Source organism: Genypterus blacodes, unplaced genomic scaffold (assembly GCF_046128005.1).
Source record: "Genypterus blacodes isolate CSIRO-AG114 ecotype Tasmania unplaced genomic scaffold, CSIRO-AGI_Gbla_v1 ptg000044l_1, whole genome shotgun sequence".
NCBI classification, from domain to species: Eukaryota; Metazoa; Chordata; class Actinopteri; order Ophidiiformes; family Ophidiidae; genus Genypterus; species Genypterus blacodes.
In genome coordinates this window covers 4,399,345-4,423,869 of record NW_027466857.1, presented here as the reverse complement: position 1 = coordinate 4,423,869, position 24,525 = coordinate 4,399,345, and the positions used below count along the sequence as shown (strand labels likewise).

The following is a 24,525-nucleotide window of genomic DNA, read 5'->3' as shown; positions in this document are numbered from 1 at the left end:
CTCTGGAAGAATACACGGTTGATCTTGGAAAATCGTACGGCGCAGACAGGGGGGGTTTTTGGCTCGCAGGGTTCTGAATCAGCTTTTTAAGCAGGCCTTTTTTTTTTTTTTTTTTCTTTCCCAGACTATAATTTCTTTAGCAATGGAGCTTCTATGGAAAGTGAGTGGTTTGGTTTGACCTGTGGCTGGGTCTGCACAAGATTGCTTTCTGCTAAAACATTGACGAGCTGTGGGAGCCCACGGTGGATCCTTGGGAGCTGGCTATTTGACAGTCTGAGATTCTCAGACAGATGAAAAGTGTCATATTTGAGCAGAGTTCACCAAATGTCTGACGGCGGGAGAAAAAGAGGAGCCATCTGCTGTTTCTTCTCTGGTCTCGGCTTCCACCCACTCAATCATTAGAGTCGCTGCCTTAGATTGCCTCCGCTCGAACCTTTAGAACCCAGCTGAAGCGGAGCCATTAGAGTTGGCAACAACCACCGCAAAAAGGAATTATTTTATTATTTAGAGGAGCTTATGGAAACGCAAGCAAATTCCTCTTATCACAAACGGAAACCGCTTCTTGAACTTGACCGACAGGTTGCACGTTGTTGTTGATACCTGTTACTCTGAGCTCCAAACGCCTGGAGGTTTTACTTTGACTGAGGCGGTTTGTGAAAAATGTGAATAGTGTATTGTTAAAAATAAATAATGCAGTGGTGGGGCTGAACACCAACACATCTTTGAAAAGCTAGTAAAGTACATCTTAACTTAGAGAATCTTCCTGTCCTTTGTTTGTTTTTTTTACACATGTTCCCCGACCAAAACGTATGTCTGGAATCCACTAGGCACAGTTGGCCCAGAGCCAAACGTGCACATAAATCTAAATCTTTCCGTCGCCACCTGTGACCGAGGGGACCGGGTCGCCGTGTTCCCGCCCCGCCATTTCAGCCCCACATCTTCATTAGTTTGAAATGATACCTTTGGGTCCGGTGAGCGAGGCCTCGGGAGCCTTGCCTCCGTCGCCGCAGTGGTTCTCGTCAAAGGGCAAACAGTGTTCGCCGGTTCCTGCCACCACCTCGGCGTTCGACTGTAGGTCCTTGGCCCCGGTTAAGGACTTTGGCCGGTAGATCCTCCGGGAGTTGGTGTCTGACACGTACAGCTGGCCTGTTACTGGATCAGTGGCCAAGTAGTACCGGTGCGCTGGGTTGTTACTGCATTCAGGAGAATAATTTTGTTATATTTGGCAGTGGCAGATATTGAAAGTGTCGTGTTTCTCATCTTGCAACCTAGTCATCCTCTAACGAGTCTAAATTCCCCTAAAATGTTATCTAAAGGAATAATCTCTGTATAATTCTACTGACCTTGTTTGGCTTTATTTTCACTCTAAACTTTCAGTCTCATTACTATTGCACACAGTGATTCCATTACAGTGCTGCAGAGAGCCAACGTTGTTTTTTTTTACTATGCATTGGATTTTCAAAAACAGTTAAACGTAGATTGCACACTCTGCAAAACCTGCTCACAATCTCTCTTCACTCCCCTCGATTGTTCATCAATGCATGGTTAACGGCCGGCCCTGCACACTATCCTATAATATTTATGTCTAATGGATCAAGGGGAACTTCCTCACTTATATTCAAAAATGTGTGTTAAAGAGAGTGAATGCCCGTACTCAGCATTTTACAGTATGTTCCTTGAATTAAACCTGCTTGAATTTTAACAGTATTTTCTGTAATATACTCAGAATCTAACTAACTTGCAAATTTAATAACAAGTATCTAAAAATTGGCAGCAATTGTCATGAAGAAAAGGAACTGAAGGGAGGGGAAGCTGATGTTTTAAACACCTTTTGTGAGGAATTTGCGGAACAAAATGCGCCATTGAAGGATGAAAAGTGGAAAACAGAAATGAGACAGGGAGGGTTTGGAAAGAGAATTGAGCAGGGCACCACTGAAGCAGAGGAGGCACCGCCAGATCATTTCATTTTAATCTTTCCCTTGTGAGCAGAAGCCTGTGGAAATTAGCAAAACGCCTGGCTCACATTAACAACATGCAACAAGCAGTGGTTCTGCTTATTTAGATTGTTCTAACAGCCTCATTAAGGATGGAACTCCTGAATACGATTGCACACGTGTCAAGGATTGGGAATTAAAAGATTTTACAAAACACAATTGGAATTTACACTTTAAAAAGGCCAAGAGAAGCTCATTGAACACAAAGTGAAGATAATGACAGACCGCTAATTTAACCTCTTATAACTGAGGCACAGTAATTCATGCACAGGCGGTGCTTAACTATTATTAAATAGCTAAAAACAGAGGCAGTTAATGTGAAAAATTGCTCGGTTTTTATAGTACTCTCATAAACACCGCTTTGTTGTTGCACTCCAGCTTTAATGGCACCTCAGTCAATACGGGTCGGAGAAGGAAGTGGATAACATGACAGCAAAATGAATGTGACGGCGAAACATCTTTGTGAAATGATGAAGACGGAGTCGTAAAAGCTGACAGCTATTATGAGTCAACGTAAAAGCTTGAAAAATAGGTGGACGCCGCCAAATGCCTTTTTAAAAAAGGGAAAAATCAAAGAAGAAAAAAAAGAAGCTTGTTCTTACATTCAACCTACAAGTGAGGGGGGTCGCAATACAAGCAACATCTAAACAACATAACGCGAAAATAAATACAGGCATTCAGCTGAACCGAGCTGGAGTCTGACGTGTCTGCTCTCCCCTCGCAGGACTCTCTGTAGGTGTGAGTTCATGTCAGGTTCACGTCCCTGCTGCTGTGAAGCCCCAGAACGGTCCTGCACTAGTCTAAATTCAGATCATGGTTAAAGCCCTCTGCTGTAGCAAGGCCTCTTTAATCTACTGCTCGCCTGGAGGCACCTTCTCACAAAGACCATCAAGACCAAGGTTATTCCCTGCCTGTTTTCCACATTCCCCTTATTTGTAATTTGAGTTTAGATGTTCAGGTATGCTTCAATATCTGCCTTTGTAGATTTGGTGTCGGGCTGTCTTACTTATATTCCTTTTGCTACTTTCTGGAATGCATTCAAGATGACGCATTCCAGCATTTAGAAGCGTAATGTGCGAATCTGCAAATATTAGAGTGCCAAATAGAGGACGGTTTCCATGGTGCAACTGCATTATTGAAGGGAACATTTAAAGCCTATTATTTAATTATTTTCATTAAATGAGACAATGAAATAGGTGGCGTTTTAGTTTTCCGATCAGACATTCTTTACCTCCTTCCTAACATGTTGCAGTGGCTGTCCTTGTTTCTACCCCTGTCTTAACAGAATATATTACTTACTGTGACAAGAAAGACATTTTTCGCTGCCACTACCTAAACCACAAATGGTAGCACTCAAGATTCCTCTTGCCTTTTCTACCCTGAGGAATGATTTCTCTGCCGCTGGTTACAATTCAAATGGAAATCTGCACTAGAGAGTTGGACCTTATTAGTCCAGCAAGTTTCTCTCCTCTTTTTTTTTTTTTTTTGCAGTTATGCTCAGACGGTTGACCCCGACCGCTGCCGTGTGTCACCGCTTGATCCGGTGCCGTTGTCTCATAACGGCCACTCATTAACAGACGAATGGTCTATTCGTGTCCCAGATGGGCTCGAGTCGGCACCCTCCTGTGAGACGATTGACTCCCGCTGTTCCCTGCGCCTCCAACTGCGTCTGAGCGAGTCCCATCTGTATCAAACATGCTCGCTGACTGTGTCACTGTGGCCAGGGAAATTTCAGCAGTGTCTGTCACCAGAACATGCGGTCTGCTCACTAACTGCTTCTAAGAGCCTCTTCTTCTGAGACCATTTTTAGATTTACATTTCAGCTTCTCTTTGACATTGGCTCGCTCGCTCTCTCGCTCTCTCTCCCTCTACATATAAAGAATAATTAACTCCAATTCATCGTTTGTGCGCATGGGTAAAAGCGTAATTTGCATGTTTGGTGGGGTAAGAAATAGCGACAACTCATGCCTGAACCAAAACATCGACGGTTGCCGGCTGAGCCAGTGTGCCGGCAGACAAACTGCATCTTCATTGTGTTCTGCTGTGTAGTTAACTAATGTTCCGGCGTGCTCACTGTTGCGGTGTTGAGGTGTAAATTACGCTCGACAAATGGGCCATGACATCACATCTACAGCCTTAATGGTGGACAGAGAGCAGTATAGGGGAGTTGTTTAGGATACAAATGTACTATAAATATACTGTAAACCTAATTTTGAGCTTCATGAAGGCACAATTTACTTAAGTGATTATATTCTCCAGGTATACTGCTACACACATGCTCTTCCATATGTAAACATACAGTAGATGTAAATCATTAAAGGGCTCACCGAACTAAATCCTGAAATGGTTCCTGGATGATTTGTGACAATTAATTCCGATTCTGTGGCTTTAATTAAGCTATAATACATCACTAATCCTAGACGTGACTGTAAAGGCAGAGCTCTCCGTGTATTTACAGAATACAAATGATGATGTATACGAGTACAATAATGGGGTACAAAGACAACATGCACTGCTGGAAGTCATTGTACATACCTGTGTCTAAAGTCTTTATTTCTATGACAGGACACAGAGGGAGCAGTAAAAGAAGAAAAGATGAAGATCATGATATTGCAGAAATATGAAAAGGACACTTAACATTTTCATTTCCAGCATTATTGATCAGTCAGCCAGTTTTTCTTGCAGGAATGAACACTATTTGATTTCACTTTTCCATATGAAAAGCCTGAGCGGTGATGTCATTCCTCTTTGTAAACATGCAAAACAAAACATTTTTTTTTCTTTAGCATCCAGTGGGGAAAGAAATGAGCTGAAATCAAAATGTTCAAGTATCCCTTTGAAGAATCCGAGCACAGCCGCCAGGAAAGAAGCAGAAACGGCGACAATCCGAGGAGTTCAAACCCACAGAGGGAGGAAAAGATGCACTCCTGTCCCCATAAAGCCCGGCGCCGCATTACCGCCGCTTTCCTCAATTTGACAGCTCATATTGAAATATTGATTCTGCCACTTGTTATTGTGTCCACCGAAGCCAACGTCTAAAAACAGCCTATGCAAACAGCAGTTCATGGAGAGAGACTTCTGTGGGAAGAGGTTTGAGGGATTCCATTTCCCAGCCAATGAGGATACGCTACATTATGCAAAACAATTTCTGCTTCTTCCACTTGTATAATACTTTGTACTCCAGTTCTGATCTGATAGTTCCTCGCAGTGAAATGTTAAGAAGCTGTCCCAGATCCTCCCCGTATCGTTTAATAGCGCCGTTTTCCCCGCGTTACAACGGAGCAAAATAGCTTTTTATTTATGATTCTTTATCTAGTGAATGGCTGCTGGGCATGCCTGTGTCTTTCCGGCAGCTCCCTGTGACAAGCGCCGGGGCACAGCTTGAGCACGGTGCAGGTGCAGCGGCGGTGATTCCTGAGGCAGAAGGGAGGGGGACGCCTTGCAATCATCTCTACTGTTTTTGAATGCGGGGTGCTGGAAGGTCAGAACTGAAGCTTGATGTTTTCTACCCTTAATGCTACACACACTCGCTTACAAACAGGTAGAAGTGACCCAAGTCCTGATTTGTTTGCTTACATGTGGCACATATCGGATACAAAGCAGAAGCAACTGGATATTCTCTGATCTGTCGGAGAACACAGGCCACAGATATCTTCCTATGAGACTCATCTTAACACGCATTTCAAATTCCTTGCCGTTGCCTCGCATGTCATTAAATGTGACACTGTATCTGCAACGTCCATATATTCATTCAGCAGTTATCTTTGCTAAGCAACAAGTGCCGTAATCCTTCTCTCCCTTAAAGTATAATTAAGTGATTGTGGACATTTTTAAAGATCTCTCTCCGAACACAACAGCTTGGGTAATGAATTTAATTTTCGGCGGTCGTTGTGTTTTGCCTACCTCAGTAAGTCTGAAGCTAAACTCTCATTTGCACATATATGGGATATGGGGTTGTTAAAAAGGAGAAAATGTAAAGATACTCAGAAGAAGAAGAGAGAAGAAAAAAATACAGAATTAAGCATGAAAAGCCGTAGCTGTGTGAATGCAGCGTTAGTACAGCGACCTGCCAAGAGCAATGTGGTGATCTATGTCCTCTTGAAGCAATTCTCCTATGTTTGTCATACATGTGGAGGGGATGATGATGGCCCGATGTACATTTAATCAACATCTGCCACTCTCAAATAAGCCAACTGGCTGATTCGGAGTCATTGCGGGGAGAGGCCAAGTTGGCACGACGACGTAAATCATCCCAATTACACGCTGAAGACAGGATGTCTTTCCTAATTATGGAGATAGATAGGGAAGAGATCTCAAATGTCTGTGGGCAGGGCGAAGACGTGTGACCGAAATTCCTTCCCCGTGCCATTTTAGGTTCCCCATCCACGCTGAACACATATAGAAATGTAAAGTGGCAGCCAAAATCTATAGGCGCACCGAAACTATTTCACTATAACATTTTACGGTGTAATGCAGTATGATGTAATGTGCAGAATGTCATGTTGATTATATTTTGTCCAAAATCCTCTGGAGTCTCAATTGAAATCTTTATCAGGTGAACAAATGTATGAAGAACCCTCTTACCTGAGCTCCATGATGCTGGTCACGTTGCCTGATGGGTAGATGCGACGGATGTAGTTGAAATCTCCCACGAACAGACTCCCGTCGATGCCCCACGCCAGAGCCACGGGGGCCAGCAGCTTGTTGCCCTGCGCCTGCCCGTTGCAGCTCGGACAGGAGATGCTCCTGCGCCGGCCGTTCCCCATGACGGTGGAGATCACCGGCGGCTGCAGAGAGATGAACTGGTTCTCCCCGCTCCCTTTGTAAAGAATGCCTGGGAAACACACAAAAAATGTTTTTATTTAACGATGTGTAAGCAATGTGCGCGTTTGTCGTTGGCAGCACATAAAAATATGGGGGGGAAATAAAATAGGTTAAGTAATATTCTACACCTGCTTCTTTATGAAAGACAAATTTAACTTGTGATCTCTGCGCATCTAATCGCTATAAATCGACCAAAGTAGAACAGATTTGACTTATTTAGTTTAAGGCACGTGGCGCAAACTTCATTTATCTCAAAGGAGCTCTTAAACAGTGTAAACAGTGTAAACTACCATCAGTTACTATATTTTATGGTTATTAATACAGTCCAGCACATCTCCTGGACACGTTTACTCCTTTGTCCTACGACTGCAAGGCATAATTGCACTGTAATATTGCAGTTTTCCATCCAGCTCTGTTATCTTACAGACAACTGAAACCAGATTAAGACCATGAATTATACAGAAGATTTGATCCAAACTATTGTAGAGACACAAAAACTTCCTTTATTTTGTCCTGTTTTTGTTTGTAGCTTGAAGGCATTTTGGAGATTGTTTAATTAACTAACTTGAAAGAAGAAGAAATGCTATATACCTGTCTATATCAATCTAAAACATTTCATTATTTCATTCCAAACTCCTCAAAATGTTGAGGTCCAAGTTTGTAGTTCCACTTTTAAGGATTTTCATTACTACATGTTAATACACCAAACATTTCACACTGACAGAGGCCCATTTGTCACAACTCCAATTTTACTTTTAATACATACAGACTGATCTGCGGTACTGTCTCTTTAAGCAACCCCCGCTCCATCCCCCCTTTCCAAAATAACTTGCTCTCTCCTCATTGGTCGTCGCCTCAGGCCTGAACTGGCAACACCTTTTTGATACAGCATGCCTTTATTTTATAACAGGCTCTTTGTTGGGCATCCAAAAAAATAAGGCAACTGGCAGTTTACTTCCCCCGACTCACAGCGAGGTGGTAAATATAATTACAGAGTACTGTACAGCCCTGATAATGACAGATTCGTTTCACGGAGGAGTTACCAAATTTGGTGAGTCACCATAAATGAATATTTCAACAAGTAGCAGACATAGCTGGGGTGTTTAGAGGGGCGCTGATGTTGTGGGACTTTCTTCAAAGGAGGGAAGAAACACATCAAAGGCAGTACTGCATGCTGGAAGCACTTAATTATTCACACCCAGAAACTTGTTTGAATTCAGTCCGCCTCCATCCTAATTAACAGATCGATGACACCACTGAATGCCCACATAATGTTGTTCCGACAGCGTTATCCCGCAAGCCATCGTAGCCCTCGACGTTTGTGAAATCGAGCGCGCTGCCGAGCCGCTTGTCCCTTTGCTGATTAGTTCCTTCCATTGATTTAATTGATTGAAGGGCAAATTCTAATGAAGGCACAGTCTGGCAAGACTCTCGACAGGACAATCTGACCAATCCATCTTTTGTGTCCGAGAGGTTTATGCATGCGCCTCTAACAAAGACAAATAGGTCCGGGGGACGGGTTTATGTGTGACGCCATCAAACACACGACCTTGGGACTTTAATTGAACTGTGATCCATGTGTCTGCTCAGCGAATGAAACGCGCAGCGTGATGAAACTCTGACTGAGCTGAGAGGTCGACTGTGTGAACCCAGAAACATAGCGACAAACAACAAAAAGCCTCTGTAATCTGTGTAGAATTGTAATGTCTGTTTGTGTAATAGCTCATTAACATTGCTCGTAAGAAAAAACCAAAAGGGGGGGACATTTGTAATATCCGGTGGCCTAATGTAACGTGTAGGACATGGATCAGCTGCAGCAGTACAGCAATCTAACAGTTTGGCTCCGATTCAGCTAAAAAAAACACTTTAATACTGAGGTCATCTTGGCAAGCTGCCATGCCCCCATCTATTTACACTTCCACCAGAGTACACACAAGGCTTACCATCGGCTATTAGAGAGCATGATGGAATGTATTAAATACCCCCCGCCATCTCTCTGTACTTAGCTTGGATACACTTCTCTTTCGGTTTTCTGCATTCCTCGCTCACACACACACACACACACACACACACACACACACACACACACACACACACACACACACACACCTCGAATATGTGGAAAAACCAACAATAAGCATGCAGGTTCAGGTTTCCCTCACAATAACATCAGTGCCAGTACTTTATACTTTTAATTCAACCTGCTCTGGTCTGAGTTTGGATTAAATAAAACTCCCAAAACATTATACAGCAACTGTTGTTATCTCAGACGAGCAGAAATCCAATTTAGCAAAGTTATTTTTGCCTGCACGAATTGAAACAATCCAGTGCTCCCCTGACAGACCGTGCCGAGCCGACATGGAGCCACAGTGTGAGTTTGGCATCTGATTGGAATTATCAGACTAAGGACTTGAGTCTGGGATTTGAGTCGGGGACGCGTCTGATCACTGAGCAGTAAATGATTGTGTGATGACGAATGGCTTTGGAGAGCAATTTGTGAAAAATTAAATAACAGTGCTGGGGATGAGAGGAAGAGGGAATGAGAACGAGCGTGTGCGCAAAATGTTTAATCTCTGCTTCTGCGACTGCAATGGGCGTGTTTTGACGTGATTGCGTGCAACCTGGACTGCTGCATTTCCACCTGTCAAGACATCCAAGGGTGCGAGTATGAGTCAGAAGACTGCAGCAACATGTAGCCCAATACGAAGCAGCAACTGACAAGAAGCAAAGGAGGAAATGCTATGCAAATAAAAGCCATTATCCTGAAGAAATGCAGGAATAATTTGCAATATCTTGTCGAGTGCCTGCAGCAGAAAAAAAACTGTGACTCGGAAATGATAAATAAAAATATGATAAAGCTTAACTTGGGAGTAAAAGCCATACTGAGAGATATGAGCCGGGCTTCTATAAGGGTACGTACGTACGTATTTAACAGTGCCAACTCCATATCAGGCAGCGTAAACAATGTTGTCAGGTAACCTTGGATACAATCAGACTCTAATTCCCTAAGTGTAATGATCAAGAATATTGAATAAATGATGTAAAGGCAATAGTTGGGAGCCTCAAGCCTTCGATTCACCTCGCTACACACAAGGTCTTACAATGCATACCACAGGTTGTAGGTAGTGTCTTGCCAACCGCTCTGAAAACATCAATCCATTCAATCATTACCCTTTGTTCAATTGTTTCATTCAACAAGTTAATAAACAGATTGACGAAAGGACAATTTGAGTAATGCCTCCAAAAAAAAAGCTTTAATCGCCGACATCACAGCTTTCGAGATGATTAATGGTACGAACGCAAGGCTAAGCCTCCGTACCTGATAAAAAACTAGATCGCCCTGAGCAATGTCACCTTGGTGACATATAAAGAGTACAGAGATTGGTAGGGGAGGAGTGCAGTGTGTCTTAATTGCACCCTGTCCTTCTTTGTTCTTTTTGCACTGTGTCATTCTCAGAGATAGCACACCAGCTCCCACAGTTAGGAGCTGAAAGCAGGCAGTGCTTGAATGCAGCACGTGTGTGTGTGTGTGTGTGTGTGTGTGTGTGTGTGTGTGTGTGTGCGCGAGCTGGACAGTAGGCACACTCCAAGATACGGCATTTCTGAACAGCAATAAGGATCGGCTATGTTACCCTACATAGAGACGAGCTGCAGATGGAGGAGAAGGCATATCCACCATGTAATGGAGAGAGGAGGGGCAGCAGGACATGACTAAAGCACAGACACCAGCAATTTGCCTTATCTGGTTTGACAGGCTTTGGAAAAGAGTCAGAGAGAGAGAGGGAGAGAGAGAGAGAGGGGGGGGGGGGGCGGGGTTTGCAGCTTTTGCCTTGGAGGGTGAGGGTGAGGGGGGGGGGGGGGGGGGGGTTGTCTTTACTGGAACACATCACAATCAAGTCCTGCCATGTTTGAGCTGGTGCAAAAACGAAGCAGGAGTCACAACAAAGAGTGATAGCGAACGTCTGGAGCCCGCTGAGCCGCTGCCTTGGACCAACACCGCTAACATGTTGGTTGAGGACATTAGTCAAGGTTTGCAGCATTAAATAATCAATACTGGAGCAGCAATGAAGGCAAACAGTGATATTTGGATTCATCTTCATGCCAAGCTGAGGATATCGAACTGCATCCCTTGCCCAAAAACCTACGTGGGTCATAAATCTCAAATGTCAAAAAATGGCTGAACTCGAGGCTGAATAATTCAGTTTGGATTGGGAAAGCGCAGGGGTAAAGCTACGCGCCTACTCACAACCCTCAGTAATGAAAATTAATATATGTGAGGCTAAAAGCAGATAGCATTACAGATGGGGTTATGTTACTTTGATGCGAGCACAGTATCAACCACCATAAGAAAAGCGCTAACAAAAACATTTCACAGTCTTACAAAGCTCGCAGTCTTTGGGTTGAGCTAATAGGATTGTGGCGTGAAACCCTTTTGGCGAAGCGATTAAGCTCCAGATAGTCGGGGGGTTGATGAGACAGAAGCAAACAACACGAGGCACCGAAAAATATTTTTGAATTTTTTACATTTAGTCAGACTTAGCGATTTACTTCGGGGGCGATGCCGTAATGGGACGAGCGAAAGCTGTGAAGACGTCTTAGGGAGGCTGTAGCTGTTACTGCATCAAAAAAAAATAGACACCATCTGTGCGTTTCATTTGTGTTATCAACGTTTCCATGTAGACGAACAACCGCGCATATGACAATTTCCATGCACAGAAACATCGGATTTTCTGATAAACACAAGAAGCGCGACACGGCTCTCGTCTAATAAACGGATGCGGCAAACATTAGCATACCGCATGTGCCGTGCCTATCTGTTGATCACAAAGGCTGTCTCGACAACAACTAGGACGCCGACTGTGACACTGTTGTGAAAGCCTTTGAGATGGGTGTGCCATCTCCAAAGACGCCCGAGATAAAACACAGCGCACCAGCAGCAGTCAAAGCTACAGACGCGTTGCAGTGCTCTGTGGCGTACTTCAGAAACTGCCGCGTCTAGAGCGCGTGACAGATTGGGTTCAGCCGGGGGACCTGATGTCCGCTATTCCAACAAGGAAGCAGGACAAAGTGATGTCTTGATTTGAATAAAGCAAATATAGACAGACTTTGATGAACCGCCTCTGACGTGTTTTCAACATCTCTGTGACAAAACACTAAAAAGAGTGCAAAGACACAGAGAGCTCTATGCAGATGAGTAGACGTGATGTGACAATCAGGCGTCTGCAACTGTCCAGGACACAGCGAGACGTGTTGGACAAGTTGGGCAGTTTGAACGCCTCCTGCTTAGAGCATTAATGAGGATTGTATTCAACGACAACACGTTCTAAGAATCTTGGCCATTGGTACGTTGTTAAACCCTCATCAAGTACGTTGCCAAATCTTTGTCAATGTATCTTGATTAATATGACGGCATTCGCTTTTTACTGTCTAATAGAGCTTCAAATATGGTGCGGACACTGCCAGGAGCACGTTTTGGCATTTTCGCAAAGTCGATGAGTTGCAAATGCCGGTGGAGCGGTGGAACTAACTTGGCGAGGACATCGTGTACTTACAGTACACAGATATTCACCCATTAGATTTGCTCTCAGGATTGTGCGTGGCGCCCCCCAAAGTTCACCTATAAACAGGTCTGATCAGCAGAAACTCACCATTGTGGGCATGCAGGATGTTTATTGCAGTGTTTACACTGCAGTAAAAGCAAAGGGAGCGCAGTGTAACTAAAGCAGCGATGCTCAAATAAACCTTTGTCACTGCATTTGCATTTGTCAGGCACACATGTAACCAATAACATTCATATTGTTTGCTCTACTGCTGAGCATATAAGTTGCAGGGCCTTGTGTGTGTGTGGGTGTGTGTGTTGTGTGTTGGCTCACTGGCATTGCTTTCTGGAATAACAACATGGAACACAGCCATTCATTAATGCTGTTAGTCACACACGTCTTCTCCTGCTATTCCAAGTGAAAATGTTTATTGTGAGGGAGCCTTGTTAGGGGCCGAGTTCCAGAGAGTTCCCCAACAAAACCAGGAAGCGACGTTTAGTATATCACTTTAGATGAATGTCAGGAATGGGATGTGCATTTTTGTCAGATCATTAAATGATATAGCTCCATATTCTACTCCTAGCACCACCTTTTGTCAAGCGGTTACAGTGGAACAGGGTAGAAGCTGAAGACATGAAGTGTGTTACCGTGAGTGCCGTTTCCCAAAACGTATGACTTTTGAATTTTGTGCTGACGGCAAACTGTCAAGAAGCAGACTGCTGCAGCCGCCGCCTTCAAACCCTTCTTCTCTTAAGTAGTCCGATACTTCCGAACAGCACAGGCGGTGTGTGAAGGTGATACTCGGATGGAATTTCAACTCTCTGAATGCATTTAGCGAAAGTACTAAATGGTCATAATTCAATCTTTGCCAACTTTATCAACATAGTTTAGAAATTCCAGTTATTCTTCCCTTCCTGAACAACTTCGCTCCCTGGAGTCGGACACCTGACCTGTAATTGCTTAAACATTGATGTTCAGTGGGCAGCAGTGGATGTTTGTGGTTGTACGGGCAGCTCGGTGGTCAGGAAGTATCTGCAGCAGGTCAGTGATAAAGGGGGCGAACAAACGTGGGATGCATAATTATGTTGATCTAAGAACTGAATAACAAACACGGCTTCAATATGAAACATGAAATTCACATAATACAATGCGAAGTCTGTCACGGTGATGTTCTTAGCAAGCATTCGAACAGACTAATTATTTCGGCTCCCCAGACAATTTGCACTGGAAGCTGCGACCCGTCTACCTCCGCATGTATGTATTACATAACGATGAGCAAACAGATAAAAGAAATGCGAGAAGAAAACAAACTAATAAACCCCGGTCACAAACTTCAGTGTGACAGCGTGCGAGTAAGGACGAAAACACCGAGGGCAACGGCTGTAACCTTGACGATTTTCCCGCTGAAAGGGACACAAATTTTTCTCGACAACTGTAACAAAAAAAACCCGACGAGCTGGAGTGGGTTTCACATCAAAACACCAGCTTGGAAACTGACAATGTACACTACCCTAAGGCTCACTTCCTCTAAAACGCACCCGATATTACTGCCTACACCTCACAGCAGCACTCTACTCTCCACATTACACCGTGTGACCTCCTGTGTGCAGCCCTGCAGTGCCTCCCTCTCTATCTGTACTTCTTAATTATTTGTGGGTATGTTTATTTTAGAAAGCGAGGCTCTGCTGCCGGCGCCGCTTTGCCGTCGATGTCTCTTTGCTGCAGCCTCGCCACGAGACAAACTCTGGCGTCTGCGCGGCACTTTTGCAATTACAGCGATTCTGATTGATGATAGCGCCAGAAATTAATTTAGTTTATCGAATGAATGTAACAGTTAAACTTCATCAAAAAAGCGTGAGCGGCAAAGGGCTGTCTCTTTCCTAAAATAGCTGAGTGGTGTGGAATCATGGCGAGCCGCTCACCCTGGTGTCTTACCCGCTGATTTATTCCGTCATTACTGTGAATGATCGGCCCTTCAAAACTCTCCTCTATTATCTGCCGATTGGATGACGAACCATATTTCATTTTGATTTGAGTATTTATTGCTGTGATTCAGGGTAAAGACCACCTGTCCGTAACCCTAAGGGGCCACCTATCTCAGCCCCCTTACACACACACACACACACACACACACACACACACACACACACACACACACACACACACACACACACACACACACACACACACACACACACACACACACACACACACACACACACACACACACAAAGTCAGCCTGGACATCATTCTCTCCTGATCTCTTACCGTTCTGAATGTCCAATATGTGGTGTTTGTCCAACATCCACCCTCCCATGTTGGAGGCATCCAGTTCATAGCCTTGCAGCACAGCGGTCCTCTTCTCCCATAGCACCACATCAAGGCAGGACTCGTATTCATATCCCACCGACACTGAAAGTAATGATGGCAGATACCCACGGTGAGCAAGGCTGTAACCTCTTTACCTGACACTTATGGCAGCAATGAGGCTTGAAGCCAATAACACATTCAGCACACGTTGCAAGTGATTCTGTATTTGTTGGTTCTTTCTCCCTTTGACTAGGTAATTTGCTCCAACTGGGCTGATTTTAGCAGACCCGTGGGGTTTCCGTGTCTCACCTTTATAGTTTGTATTTTATGCGCTCCTCTCTCATTTGTCTGCTTTATCGTTTGTAAATATAAATAAACTACAACATGAAACAGTGTGTAAAGTGGCATGAATTATTTAAGCAATAAAAGCTGAGATGGAGTATATTACAGCAAATATCGGAACATCTGTGATGTGATTGCAGCATGATAACATGATACGGTTGATTGCCTGTGGTGTTTCCGCTTTCCACCATTACCCAGTGTGCTCTGCACCGGAGCACCGCAGCCTTGAGACACCGAGAGGAAGAAATACTCCAAAACTTGTAGTTCATGCAAAGTAAATGTTACGTAGCTCTGCACAAGCATAACATATGCAGGAACATAATGTTTAACGCCAAGATCATATTATAATTATTATCCTACATTAGTTGTAATACTTGAGATAAAATATGCATTATTCAGTCAAGTGCTTTTATCTACATTATTTGTAGTGGGTCTATATGGTAATTATACCTATGGACTCCTTGCTCGAATTTTCCAGGCCACTGTGCCACATAGGCAATATTTTAGTCATTGTTTTACTGCTGCTGAAATATCATACATGCAAAACAAAGAAGTCAGCAAAAGAGCAGTGGCCTTCAAAAATGCAGCACTCTGGGATTTCAGGATTTCACACCACCTGCTAAATCTTTATTGCATATGGTAACAAAAGATGTCCCCAGATAAATACCGTAATCCTGAATTTAAAAATAAAAATCAATCTGCCCAGTTCAACCAGGGTTCGCAGTCTGTGTACAACACAAAGATCCCACACTCAGCCTTTGCTTACACAACAGCCTCACAGCAGGAAACTCACCCACAGCCTCCGCCAGGCCAAAGACCTTCTGATTGTAGGCGTCTGTTTTATCCCAGATGAAGCTGTAGGAGAGGTCGGGGAAGGCGGGGAACGACTTCTGGAACTGCCGGCCCATAACGGCCACCATCAGGTGGACCTTCATCAGGCCAAAGGGGAGCCGGTCCTGGGTCAGGAGCACCTTGAGGATGGGCTTGTAGCCAGCTGCCCTGGAGCTCAGGTAGACCAGGTCGAGGTCACTGCCTGGTATGGCTACTTGCTCATGAAGGACCTGTGATTTTAATTAGCAGTCAAACTGGTGCCAAGTTCACAGCGGGAGGTGCAGACTTAAGGAGCACGAACAAGAAGAACAGCTCCTCTTATTACACAATGAATCTCTTTTGGTCTTTCTGTTCTTTTCAGACTTTTCTGAGAACACACAGTTATTACTGTGTTTAAGGGCACTCTGGCGTGTCTCCAGTATTATAAAACATACACACTAATCACATTCTTTTCTATATAGTCAAACAGCATAAATGTCGGTTAAAAGCCCCAAAAACATTCAAATAAGTTCTTCTCCTCAACCACAGACAATGTTAGTACTACATATGCAAATGAAGTCATCTAACTGCACTAGGAATAAATTATTCTTTTGTTATTTTACTCTCTGGAGAGATTAACTCGTGTGTGAACCCCAAAGCTCTCATAAATGACAACTTCTGCTCTCATTTCCTCAGCAGTCACGGTGCTCGACATGTTTCACCTCAAACTAACGCTGCACCCACAAGATATGGCAGGATGTTTCCTCCCTCAGATATAGCGAGTGACGGTTTTTTTTTGGATCAGTTTAAAAACACAAAAAGCTGCATAAAAGGTACATTTTGTAAATCTCAGTGCTGATTTATTTCAAATAAGTACAAATCAAATCCTGTGGCGTGCATTTATCATAAGACTTGGTTTTGAAGTATAAAATCAGAGTGATCAGCGTTGCTTTGAGACTTTGCTTCGAGAGAAATTGATGGAATCTGGAGGTTTGCAAGCAAAACACGGAAGGCAAGAAAATGAAAGGCATGTCTAAATGAAATAAGACTTAAAATTGCACTCTAAAAGACATTCTGCGTGTGTGTGTGTGTGACTGGACAATAAGCAGCCCTGTGTGAGCGCAGTCCCACCTGTGTCTCGGGGATGATGGGGCTGTCCTCTGTGGAGGTCTTGTAAAGTGTGGAGAGGGGTGTGGCCAGGATGAGCGGGCTGGGCCTGATCAAGCCGGTCAGGTAGCAGCTGGGGATGTCGTTCTCTTCCCTCTTCATCACCACCGTGTCCATCACGTGGAAGACGCCCCAGGGCAGCCACACGGTGCGGCGCAGCGTGGGGAACGGAGCGCGCTCATACATAAGCGTCAGAGAGGCGCCGCCATTAGCCAGAAGGTCAAACCTGGTGAAGATGGGAGATGTGTGAAATATTAAACTTTTCCTACAATAAAACCTCCTAATGATGTTTTTTTTTCAGAACTGAAAACCTTCCAGTCTGTGTGTTTTTTTCCATTCACTGAATCTAATTTATTACTTTTGTTTGACCAGGCATGGCGCTGGAAGACATGTTACAGTTAAAACCGGTTCAGATTCCTGAGTCTTGGTCTTTCTCTGGTGAACTGGTTTTAATTAGTACGACATTGCACAAGGAAAAGTTACTGGTTTGGAAATGAAGGGCGAGTCTTTGACGTACTGCTCTATATATCCAGCCAGCACCACTACCCAGGGGGTAATGCATCTGTGTGGTGACATTGCATGCAGTCACGTGTGCGAAGGCGTACACACTCATGGACTTCAACGCCTACGCACATCTCTTCCACGTGCACGAACACACACACACACACACACACACTCCCCACACATGCCAGCAGCCAAGCTGTGCAGCTGACCTGAAACAGCTTCCGTCTCGCGCTCTCTCGTCCCCCCCCATCCACTTTGGGCAGTGGGGAGCTCACAGCTGCAAGAGGCCAGGCTTTGATGCTGCCCCTCCAGCACCCCCACCCTTCTTCTTAACACCCTGAGCCGATCTGTTGGCTAACCAAGTGTGATTATCCTCTGCCATTTATCATGCTCCTTGTCAGAAGAGTTACAGGGCGGAATATCTGAAGAAATCAGCTAATCCTCAGCTATCTGGAGACCTGAGGATTGTGCTTCATAACAACAGCTGTACAGTCCTCTGCCACTCATAAGCTTTTTATTCCACACTGCCGACACATAAACACGGCACTCCTCTGAATTTAAATGAATCCCGACGTCTCCGACGACCATCAGCAAAACAAAGCTCCTAACCGAGGTGAACCCTTTCCCTAAAATGTGCAACATATGTTTGTCTTCTTTGCGTTTGCACTCCATTATTAAGGACACCTCTGTGGTAATAGCAGTGGAAGGTCGGACAGTAATCCCATGTTTGCTGCACTGCAGGCGAATTGATTCTTTCCTTGCTGGATTCAATGCATCACAAACAGCCATATTCAAAATGGCCTCTACCATTGTGACATTTGGATGCAGAATAGTTGCGGGGCACAATGTGCTGTTGCTTTCAGCTTTTTTTGGGCAACTGCCATAATGAGTCCTGCGCTGTTGGAAAGCTCTTTCTAATTGCCTCCATGTCAGTTTGGTTACAGCACAAACAAACCTTGTGTGAGGATGAACCAGAGGGCTTTACTCCCCACAATGCGACCATTTATGCTTACTCGGATATGTCAATCAGATGTACCAGTATGTATTCATATCTTATACATATGCAGGCTCCCTTACATGCCGTCTTGCCGGGTTATGGTGTAGCCGAACTCCGGGTAGTGCAAGAAAGACACGTTGACTCCGATCAGCGGTGTCCCGTCAGCCGTAAGGACCTGACCCCGGATGACTGACACCAGGCTGCAGGGATAAACAAACACAGACAGGGTCACGTAAACAGACATCGCCATCCGACGTGGAAACAAAGACAAAAAGTCATCAACACTGTCAACTGTACGAGCCGAGACGTTTGATTTAATGATCATTAGAAACACACATGTCAGCGGTTGTAACTCAGGAGTCGCACCTTCATTACTGCCACTCTTTGTCTCGCCTTCTTCCACAACCCATAAGTCAGTTTCATGAGATTTTACAGACATTTATTGTGGTATTATATATTATGTAGAGACAAGGAAATAAATGAGCGCAAAAACCAAGGGTGATCCAATTTGCATAGCCAGTCTTGGTCAATGGTAACAAAAGAGTGAGTTTCCCATTATAAAAGGTTGACTCACTCCTTTTTATGAATACAATTTCACAACCTTGGTCATTTTATTCCGTCTATTTTTTACCTTTTAGAACCATTTTCCACCTTATTTCTATGATTTCTCCTATTTTGTTTAATCAGTTGAATATTTATTATTCTTATTAGTCACGATTTAGATTTTTCTGCTGATTATGTTCCATTTAATTTATACATTTTTCCTTTTTCTTTTTCCTTTACTTATCTAAAGCGTGCATTGGTCACACCGTTTGACTTTGTTTTAATAACTGATCCTGTTTTCAGAAATCAAATGTCTCTTGAAAGCACAGTTTGTAAAAGCAGAAGCGTATAAAGACGCCTTGAATGAGGATTTAAAATAAAGCAGTCGGTGTGCAAGATACTTATCAGTGGGGATATTACACAACACTCATTCAATATTCAATTCTTATCATCACAACCTTGTTGAATCAATCATTTTCCCTAAGACGCATTTGAAGAGAGCGTGAAACAACCCCGACTATTCAGTAATACTGCGTCCAAAAGGAGCCTTTTATCAGCGCCACACTCCGAAATCCTGTGCTTGAAAGTAGGAAAACAGTTGTCATGCATCTTGATAAAAGATAGAATATCGTCAAGATGTCTGTCAAAGTGCGCTCTTCAGCTTGTTACAGATATGCTCTTGATGTGATAAGTTGCAAAAGCTCAGCGGCTGACTGTGTCAAGAGGCTCTTGATACGAATTCAAAACAGCAATCGCACCACGAGCGGCAAATGATGTGGAGGACAGCGAATAAGATCAATATAAGTGTATCGCCACAGCAATCTAGAGAGGGGGAGAGATATTAGCCATGTGAAAAAGAACATCAATAACATGAATCAATATGTTCAGAATAGATTCTGCAGGTTAAGTTCACCAATATGTCAACATTTTCAAGGTTTCCTATTATTTCCCCTCATTTGTTGCAGGGGATCATAAGAGAAGAACAACGTCAACGCTCGGAGCATTTACTGTTTTGGGTATTCAAATATTTAGCTGTCCAACTTTGAATACACAAAAAAATCAGACAAGTCATTCTGAATTTGTTTACCAGTATAATAAATTAGTATCTGAAAAGCTAAAACAGCTGGGACAAGCCCCCATCTTTCATCTGAACAATTACCTCCGCTCACACCTGCTAGCTGCCCGGTGTAACCAGTCTGCTACCGTGAGCCAAAGAGCCACAGCCGCCGGAACAGGTGGGGGGTGTGGGGGTTAAACGCCTCACTTAAGGGCATTTCAATGGTATTTGCTGTATCACCGGAGAGCATTACTCATTCAGTTTCTCCACCCAGATTTTCCCAGCTGGCAAACGGTTTGTGCTTCTGGTCAAAAGCTCCCTCACATCCCCGGAAAACGTCCCACTCTCCCCTCCCCCCCTCCCCCCCTCCTCCCCTCCACCTTTCCCGTACTCGCAAAACACTATTTTCTTTGGGATTTTTGCTTCATAAATCACAGGTATGAAAGTCTCACCCATGATTAAACTTTAACATATCCTGTGTTATAACTCAAAATGACTGCAGAGTTTCCAGGTAAAAGGAAAAATAAAATCTGTCAAACGCGGCCCGAGCCCGTCTCTGCTTCTCATTCATGTATTCTTAAGTGTGAGGCAATTTGTTAAGTCACGTCACTTGTTTGAAGAGAGGGCACGCCGCCGCAATATTTTTCCATCCAGTCGTAATCAATCCCCACTTCTGAACCGCGGAGTGGAATTTAAAAAGTGTTTTCTCGACATTTGTCACAAGTGGCGACTGTTGCCAAAACGTGTCTCATTTGCCACTTTATCTCCGGGTCATTACGCGTGAGACGAGGATGATCAACAGCTTCAGCCACATCTTATTCCCCTCCTGCTTACACGCCAGGCACAGCCATCGCCCATTCTTTATTTAGTGGCTCTGGGAACAAGGCCACTTAAGAGCTCGGCGAAGGTTCACTTTCTCTCCCCCGTGTCTCTATTAATCTTTTGAGAGGCAGACGTGATGCTACAAGAGCTGAACCCCAAACAAATGAGTCGCACCACCTGCTGAAACCCCAGAAATGAATCATATAATTCATGCATCCTTATCTGTCATTGTCTCCCGGTGGCTGTAGAAAAACACCATCTGAAAACCCAGTGGGAGAGTTCTGTGGGGACATGTGATACGGCTGAGGGACTAAGAAGAAAGAAGGAGAAAAACACTAAACCACAACACATGTTTTATTCTCTGAGCTATACGAGGGACCAGTGTACCGCTGAGTTCTGAAACCTGACCACACAATAAAATCTGCCGGCTTTTTCTTGGCTTACACACAGAGTTCTTAGGGAGAGGACGAAGGAACGACCTCTAACTGTTCTCTCATCTCGCCTCTGTTTGACAACTACACATAACTGTTGTCACAGCCGCCGTTGGAATACCGAATTGACGCTCTCCAGACATTGTCCTCCCCCCCCTGCTTCAGTGTGTGTTTCATAATGCATCCTCCAGAAAGGGACTCGCTAAATTATTCAACTATGAACTTTAAATGTATGAGACGGAATACAAGCAAACTCTCAAAGCATTCTACCAACACTTAATTGTGTTTCTAGATGATGTAAAGTTGGAAAATAAAAAACAAAAAATTGTCTAAATCAGTTGTATGCTAGTTGTGTGCTGAGCTTCTTTAATGCACCGTTGTGTTTTGGACCATAAAACTTATACGAAGAGATGAAAGGCAAATGACTATTTTGAGCAAAAGAGCTAATGCCTATGCCAGACATGGAATCGACAGTAAGCTGAAGACAATGAGGATGAGGATTACCAAGAACCCGGCTGGGAGGGAATCGCCTCATTCTATATTTTCAGTAAAGCATGCTATTTACATAGGGATTACTTTAAACTATTGGAGGAAATATTCCCAAAGCCCTCTGCACACAGTTGGCAATCATTTTCCTCTCCATCAGTCACAAAACAAACTCCACTCATGATTCTGAACAGATGTGGGAGTGCATTAAGCTTTAGGGGGGCGGTGGGTGTGTGTGTGTGTGTGTGTGTGTGTGTGTCTGATGTCTACGCCTCTCCTCCTCCTCGTCTTCGTCTTTTTTGTCAGGTCTTCTTTTTTATTAAAATTTATTCATTACTGTTTTATCTCAGATTAACAATTGAAATATTTCATCCTTGCACGATGCAAAACAAGGTTTAGGCACATTACCAGGTATCATAGGGACGGGAGCGGGAATCGAAGGTCACAGTGTGCGTGTGTGTGTGTGTGTGTGATCCAAGTCATTCAGTACATTTACATGAACATTAGAACTTGGATTTAGATGCCATTGTCAACTGCTCTGCTACGCTGATTAAGTGACGAAATAGATGTGACACATACCTGTACAGTATATTTTGCTACATATTGATGAATAATCTTAATAACAGTATATCTGAGTACAGTATGCCTGAGTAAAATCGTGATGAGGGCATTACAACGGTTATTATATCAAGTTATAGCAAAAATGGGGATTATAGTTGGCATTATTTTGCTTCATGTAGTGTGTTACTACCCGTCGCCTTGGATATACATTCTGTTAGAGCGAGGATAAACTCTTTACTTACATCTTCCTCTCTTTTTGGAAACATCCTGTATCTTGGTCTGAGAAATGCAATCGTCATGTTTGAAACAGCGCACGGTCTGTTTTTAGCTGCTGCTTGTAGCGAGCAGGCTGTCGTAAACAACACTTGTCACAGCGAGTGCAAAGACAAAGATATTCTTTGACTTCTCAGAGTGTCTGCACAAACAAAGGTGCCTCTCCTGATCGGTAATGAGCCAGCAACAGCAACCGTGATCCACATAATGAAAGAGCTGTCAGTACTTCACACACACGCTTTTACCTGCTATTGAACGGGTTCTCCCACGGAATCACATGGCTGCCGCTGGGGCTGATAAGGAAACTGACGCGGTCGTAAAACCCCTTGGAGGTGGGCTGGGGGGCCGGCGACCCTTGGCTCTGGCTCGCGACGGTGGTGGGGTCGGGCGAGCCGCGACAGTAGGTCTGACCCTGGCAGGAGATTTGAGTGCAGCAGTCTGGGTCCATGCAATCAACCAGCCCATCTGGAAAACAGGAGGGACAGTCAGGACAGGGCGGTGGAACCTTGTTGACCTCCATGAATTGGGGTTTGACAAAAGCATGTGTGAGCATCCTTCCCCCCGCTGTGTCGAGCTCCAGTGCACACGGATGACTTCTAACCTGAACTTGACTTCATTAAAGTGACAGCAAAAATCCTGAGCTGACATCAAAGTACGAACTAGTTAAAAGTGTGTCACCCGCAGCGGACTTCAACTAAAGTTTGGTTGCTTGTTGATGAAGTTGAAGAGCGACTCATTAGTTATTCAGTTTGTAGGAGGCGAGAGGGCAAAATGTACACAATGTAAAGGTAATACTTCACCTCTGTAAGGCATTTTAAAAAATGGGCTTATTGCAAAACAGTATGCGCCGAAAATAGAAAGGCTGGTAGCTGTGAGAACGCAATGTCGTACTGTCCTTTAGCCTCGCCGTTACAGAAAGTGTTTATCAAAACAATACACCCACAGCACACTTCACTCTGTGACTTTGTCTCATCCGACACGAGAACAAAACCACCTTAGCGCCAAACAGCGGCGTCTTTGCTGCAGAGCTTCACTTCAAATCGCATTAGGGCCCGAAAATACAAAAAGTGTTTGTTGTAAATTGTTTTAAAATGTAGGATTGTGATTGCGCATTATTGTAAAGCAGCATGTTGGCTTTTTTTTTATGAAATTAACGTTGGAATGAAGGAGATCGACCCAGGATTTGCAGTTACACATAAACAGAGTTATGTTAGACAGGAGAGGACATTATACTGCTGGCATAATGGGATTGCTGTGGATGTGCAGGTGGATTTTGCTTCCTCTTTCAACACACACACACACACACACACACACACACACACACACACACACACACACACACACACACACACACACACACACACACACACACACACACACACACACACACACACACACACACACACACACATTTGACAAAAGCCAATTTAGTTCATGCTTTATTAGATACAATATAATGTAATCAGTCCTGCAATAAAGCAAACCTCAGTGATGATCCGTTTCCATGTTGTCACCGTGTTGATGCAACTCCACAAGCTGTAGTTAGACCAGTTATGATTGCATTATACTGGAAAATGTCAGATTTTGACACAATCATTTGTTTAAATATGGAAGACAAAACTTGAAACTGCACGGGTGTACCTAATAAATTGATCTTTCAGTCTGCATCGCCGTGCTCGCAGCCGCGTTTAACAGCTTTTTCTGTAATTAGCAGCTGCACTCTTTAAAGCACAGTGTGTCACACCCTGCTCTCAAATTTGCATGTAATGTCCTGTGATGTTTTATGTATGATTGAGTGTTTTGTTTGTTAACTCTTTCGCGCGGGCACACGAGCCTCTTTGTGCCGAGCTTCCGTTCCCTCCTA

General features: G+C 43.9%; 1 protein-coding gene across 2 annotated transcripts in view; it reads right to left on the bottom strand.

The window, feature by feature from the left end:
- LOC142999350 (teneurin-3) overlaps window positions 1–24,525 on the bottom strand; it is a 126,284-nt gene that overhangs the window by 13,847 nt on the left and 87,912 nt on the right. For both annotated transcript variants that reach the window (XM_076148847.1, XM_076148846.1), the window contains exons 14-20: window positions 22,907–23,126; window positions 18,569–18,688; window positions 16,952–17,213; window positions 15,804–16,071; window positions 14,627–14,770; window positions 6,579–6,828; window positions 961–1,193 (exon numbers count right to left, since the gene is read on the bottom strand). In XM_076148847.1, coding sequence (XP_076004962.1) covers window positions 961–1,193; window positions 6,579–6,828; window positions 14,627–14,770; window positions 15,804–16,071; window positions 16,952–17,213; window positions 18,569–18,688; window positions 22,907–23,126 — 1,497 coding nt within the window. The remainder of the gene's footprint in view (window positions 1–960; window positions 1,194–6,578; window positions 6,829–14,626; window positions 14,771–15,803; window positions 16,072–16,951; window positions 17,214–18,568; window positions 18,689–22,906; window positions 23,127–24,525) is intronic.